The sequence below is a fragment of the Lissotriton helveticus genome, chromosome 12 (genome assembly GCF_964261635.1).
Source record: "Lissotriton helveticus chromosome 12, aLisHel1.1, whole genome shotgun sequence".
In the NCBI taxonomy this organism is placed as follows: Eukaryota; Metazoa; Chordata; class Amphibia; order Caudata; family Salamandridae; genus Lissotriton; species Lissotriton helveticus.
The window spans coordinates 12068147-12073767 of record NC_136073.1 but is presented as its reverse complement, the minus strand read 5'-3'; the positions used below and the strand labels follow the sequence as shown (position 1 = coordinate 12073767).

At 50.5% G+C, this 5621-nt stretch overlaps 1 protein-coding gene across 1 annotated transcript; it reads left to right on the top strand.

Annotated features, from left to right (window-relative positions):
* The first annotated feature begins 804 nt into the window (after window positions 1-804).
* On the top strand, window positions 805-5096 carry TPGS1 (tubulin polyglutamylase complex subunit 1). The gene is made up of 2 exons (XM_078669421.1): window positions 805-1048; window positions 3953-5096. The coding sequence occupies exons 1-2, from the start codon at window positions 852-854 to the stop codon at window positions 4479-4481; spliced, it is 726 nt and encodes a 241-aa protein (XP_078525547.1). The 5' UTR covers window positions 805-851; the 3' UTR covers window positions 4482-5096.
* Window positions 5097-5621: the final 525 nt, after the last annotated feature.

Genomic DNA, 5621 nt, shown 5'->3' with positions numbered 1-5621 from the left:
ATCTGCCCCAGACTGTGCTGTCGCCGCATTAACAAGCGCAAGGTAAGTGGTTTTCTTTTTTTTAATTTTATTTTCCCTCGTCGTTGTCTATCAACTCCCCCCACCCCGACCCACCTCTCTTACCTGCACAGGCCGCCCTGAATAGCTCTAAGACTTGCAAAAGTGTTGGCTTTGCTACTGCTAGTTGTTTATGCATCTGTTTCTCAAGCCAGTTGGTCTTGGGGAAACGGACACTGCTTGAAGTGTATAGTAATGAGTAGCATAAATATGCTCCTGAGTGAGATGAGAGACTGGTGAAATCCTGCTCATCCACTCTCAGTGGTGGATGGGATGAGGTTTTGTGATAGTTACACTTACTAATTCACTCTTTTGGTGATATTTGCAATTACAAAGCAACGGTAATTTGAAAGTAACGAAATACGACGACTATAAGGCTCTCTAGCAGCTTTGGGCAATGTCCACACAACAGATATATACATTCATAAATGTATAAATAAATGGCCCCACTAAAGTCAGAGAAGGGTTTGGGCCGCCATCTTGGTACGGTATCGCCCTGGTTGCGGACCGGAAGTGTGAGGGGTCGGAGCTCATGAACCTGTCACTATGTTTGCCACTTCCTGGAGCGGCTGATCTGACGTCACGATGGGCTGGGCGAACCACCCTCCATAACCCCGCCTCTTCATTGTGACACTGTAAGTCGGGAATGGGACAAGAGCTGTCAGTCACGTCCCTCTCCCGCATGACGCCTGCGTGGGCGGAGTCTAGCGTGCCGCCGTCCCTTGCCCCGACGCCTGCGTGACCCCGGTTGCCATGGAGCTGTGACGCTGCCGCGCGGTGACGGCGCAGGGCTGATGGCCGAGCAGGCTCTGAGCCGGGCCGGGGCCCCCGCCCTGATGCGGGCCGCGCTGGGGCAGCTGCTGGCGGCGCGGCCCGCGGAGCCCCTGCTCTTCCTGGAGGAGTTCTTCGGGGGCGCGGTCCCGGGCGGGGCGGAGGCGCCGAGCACCGAACGGGCGCTGCGGTACCTGCGGCTGGCGCCCTACACCCGGAGGTGAGGGGAGCCCTGGGCTGAGGGGTGCGGGGGGGGAGGGGGCTGAGGGCAGGCTGGGGGAGTGGGGGGCTGAGGGCAGGCCCGGGGGGCTGAGGGCAGGCTGGGGGGTGTGGGGGCAGGCTGGGGGAGTGGGGGGCTGAGGGCAGGCTGGGGGGTGTGGGGGGCTGAGGGCAGGCTGGGGGGGGGCTGGGGGGTGTGGGGGCAGGCTGGGGGAGTGGGGGGCTGAGGGCAGACTGGGGGGTGTGGGGGGCTGAGGGCAGGCTGGGGGGCTGAGGGCAGGCTGGGGGGGTGTGGGGGGCTGAGGGCAGGCCCGGGGGGCTGAGGGCAGGCTGGGGGGTGTGGGGGGCTGAGGGCAGGCAAACGGGCTGAGGGCAGGCCCGGGGGGCTGAGGGCAGGCTGGGGGGTGTGGGGGGCTGAGGGCAGGCCTGGGGGGCTGAGGGCAGGCTGGGGGGTGTGGGGGGCTGAGGGCAGACTGGGGGGTGTGGGGGGCTGAGGGCAGGCTGGGGGGGTGTGGGGGGCTGAGGGCAGGCCCGGGGGGCTGAGGGCAGGCTGGGGGGTGTGGGGGGCTGAGGGCAGGCAAACGGGCTGAGGGCAGGCCCGGGGGGCTGAGGGCAGGCTGGGGGGTGTGGGGGGCTGAGAGCAGGCCCGGGGGGCTGAGGGCAGGCTGGGGGGTGTGGGGGGCTGAGAGCAGGCCCTGGGGGGCTGAGGGCAGGCTGGGGGGTGTGGGTGGCTGAGAGCAGGCCCTGGGGGGCTGAGGGCAGGCTGAGGGGCTGAGGGCAGGCCCGGGGGCGGCTCCTCAGCATGCATCTGTTGCACATGTCCTGCTGGTGTTTTTATATAGCGCCAACTCAACCCGAAGGTTTCATAGTCTTTTACCTGAGCACCAGTTGCGTTATAGACTGACACATTCATTTTGTTAGGCAAAGGGATTAAGTGTGGCTATAACCAATTTCAAAATAAGAGCTATGTTGCAGCCAGGACTAATGCACGTTTTAAATTAAGGGATTTATTTATGAGAGCCTGCGTCATTTTTGTACCATATAAAGTGGCACATGCGGGATGCAGGGCTCTCTATCTAATTTATAAAGCCACCCTGCTTGCTTTGAGTGACTTCATAACTAGCGATTAAGGCAACGCAGCACAAATCACTGCGTTGACTTACTCTGCGCCCAGGAAGCGTTCCATGGGCATTTCAGTGGGTTTTCCCATGCAACACCGATGCATAGTGATATTGCCCCGGATTTACAAAATCATGTAAACCTGGGAAAGCCCCAAATCCATACACCTCCAGATGTGAGGTGTAACATGGAGGAATATGTTTATTTCTCCTTGGTTTTTTCCTTTTTCTATGTGTGTTGCATAGGTAGCACAGATAAAAAGGAAAACGCCTCTTCAGGTTGTTTTTGTGCAGGAAGCTGTCCCGTCCTGACAAAAACAACCCTGAATGCAACGGAGGGCAATGGTGCCTCCTTTGGCGTTAGGCTCCTGAAACAGCACCATCGCAGGGATAAAGGACAGGAATGTACTGTATTGCATAAATACGTCGCATTACTGCCCTTTCCCTTCGGCGTAGGGCAGTGCTGCAAGGTGCCTTGCTGTGCTGTCCGGTGCCAAATCCCACAAATGAGGGCCTGGATGCTTGAGTCTTTTTTTAATCCTTATTTTAGCCATGCTGCATAACACCCAAACTGTTATACAGCATGGCTACAAATCTTTGCCAAAGTCAGCAATGCCCATGCTTTGCAGCATGAACAAATGTCAAAAACAGAGCTAATAGTTTCAAAAGTGCTGTGTATTGGCTTTGGCAATGCTTCTTAGCTATCTGCACAACATCCATGTAATTCAGAGCAAATTAGTTAATCTCCCAATGCGTGAAAAAGAAATACAAATTATTGTTGCCAAAAAATCCTCTGACATGAAGAAAGCAATTGCACCCATATCCATGTTTTAGTGAAAATTCATTTGGAAGCTAACATCTGTTGGCACAATAAACATCCATTTCAAATTAGAAAAGCGCTTCTTTGAAGTGTGCATGGCATAATATAACATAGCTACAAATGTCAAGAGGTTCAACAAGGAAGACCGGGAGGAAGAAAAATAAAAGTAATACCTCAATCACAGCGCAATGAGTGGAGGGACAGCAATCAAACTGAAGCTATCAGTATTTCGTCCATGTTCCTGCCAAAAGAAGAGGAAGTGAAGCCAGTACACGCTGCCAATTAGAAGGCAGCAAATATGGCAAACCATGAAGCCAACTAATTTTAAGCAATGGTTGGGCTGCAAGCCCCTTGTATACAATATGTTTCGCAAGTGAAGGCGCATGCGCTGTCGCAGGTGCGACCTAAAAATGACAAACTAATGATGTAATACTATCAACAAATCTGCAGCAATATGCTGCATAATTTTCCTTTTTTATTGTCGCATAATTTGGCCCTCCCCTGCCGCATAGTTCCATTGGCCCTGACAATACTTCACTTTTGAAATGGGACATTCCAGCCCAGTCTTCCACAGGGGTTGGGGCGAAGCTGCCTAGTTGTACTGAAGCGCCAAGATCTTTGTACAAAATCAGTTAAAATCAGTTCCAATAGTGCACCCAACAGGGAGTGTTCCACCATAACTGAGCTCACTTTCTCCATCTGGCATCCTGTAAGCTCTCATTTAAAACTTCTACCCCTAGTTTTACCTCCTAATGTTAATAATGTTATTGTTTCAGCTCATTCTTGTGGATTGAGTTTAACCTTGTTTTGAGGTATTTATGAGGTAATGTACTTGTGCATTTTAATCCCTCTCACTTAGACATCTCTCTTGTCTGCTGAATGTATTCATCCTGTACATAAATGTTCTTACTACCGCATATAACTGTTTGTCCTTTTCTTTCACTATACCCACCCTGTGGCAGCGCAGGATTGCCTTTAATAACAATGTCAGCCTGGCCTATGAATGCCTGTGCAACGCTGGCAGGAAGAAGAAGCCAGGTCTGAATGGGAGGACGTACAGCGAGCTGCTGACTAGGCTGTGCAAGGAGGGTAAGCTCCCCAGTGACATCACCTCACCCCTGCTGAAGAAGATCCGATGCCGGGATCACGAGGCTGTGCCCTTTGATATTTTCCGATATGGCACGCTAACATGCTTCGTGTTGATGGAGTACGTGGGTAAGGCAGGTGCCCTCTACGACATCCTCAGTGATTCTGGTGCAGTGGACGAGCGCGTCGGCCTAGCCCTCCTGGAGACTTTGGAAGAGGCCCTGGAGGCGAGCGATTGTTTGGTTCCTGCTAGTTACCTAGTGGCCGGGTCTAAGCTAGGTCCTGACAGTTTAGCCCTGGCAATGGATAAAGCGTTACTGGCCAAGAAACCCAAGTCCTCAATACGTAGGGAGGAGTTTCTGGGGCAAGCAGCTGCCTTGTTTCTTGCTAAAGTAAAACCCACACACTGACTTTTTCAACTTTGTACCATGTTTGAAAGTAGTTATTTCTTTGTTTTCCAGTAGAGCCGAGCGGAAGAGCTTCAAAGTCATGTATTTCTGAACTGGAAGTATTGTTAACTATTCAATTTTGGCATGTTTTAAGTTCGTAAAGCAATGACTTCAAGCTTGCTAGAAAGACCTTGTGGCAAGTTGTTCTTTTCCTATGTACCATGTGCCAGTAGCAGGAACCGGGCAATTAAATGTTCCTATGACAACAAACCATCTTATGTGACACTACAGTGAAGTTGTCGCAATGGATTTTTAATACCATCTTAGGCATTTGCCACCAAGCACAGCCGCTTTGGTTTATCATGCCCTAGGATGTGGGTTGGGAAAGGTGCATGAAAGCAAACAAATATTTTTGATGTTTCCTGGATGGGTCAAGTTGTAAATTATGGAGATAGTTGGCTTGCGCTAGAGACATCTTGGTCGACTCTACAGCTGTACAAAGGAATTATGGCATTATTATTTTCTACATGTATTCTTGCACATAAGTAAGGCTTACAATATTCATTTGATTGTCCTGTATTTCATAAAATATTCAGCCTATTGTCTTTTTTTATTCAATAAACATATTGAATGTTTCATAAGCCTGTGCTATATAATTAATTAATACCTCTAATAGAGCGAATCGAGCTATCGTCTTGTCAGTAGTTGGTGGTATCTTCTCGCATCTAAGGTGTTTGAGGACGCAGTCACATGGCCCTGCTTGGAAGCTGCTTAATTTCCACACTAGAAAGTAACAACTGTTTTTTTATAGTCACTTACTGTCTTGTCTCTTAGTTTATTTTTCTGTGTCCTGGGGGGATACGTGGGTGGAGTCAGGTATTTGGGATCTTGGTAGAAATGGCTCCTACCATTGAATCATGTTCAAATCTGACTTCTCTCCGCCAAATGCACAGAACTCGCCCAACATTAGTTGCTTATCAACTCATACTCCAGCAGACACTCATCACTGCTAACCATCTGTATGTTATCTTCACTACTGCGACCATGCTTACACCAACTACTCCATTTGTTTTCAAAATTACAGCTTACTGACACATGTCCATTGCTGTCTGCCAGTGAAGATAAGGGCCCAGAGTCTCCTACTATCAACACATTAAAACT

Excerpts from the sequence above, each read along its gene's own strand:
- TPGS1 (XM_078669421.1), top strand. The coding sequence starts at position 852 with ATGGCCGAGCAGGCTCTGAGCCGGGCCGGGGCCCCCGCCCTGATGCGG. Across the intron at positions 1,049-3,952 it reads CTGGCGCCCTACACCCGGAG|GATTGCCTTTAATAACAATG; the intron begins GTGAGGGGAGCC and ends GTGGCAGCGCAG.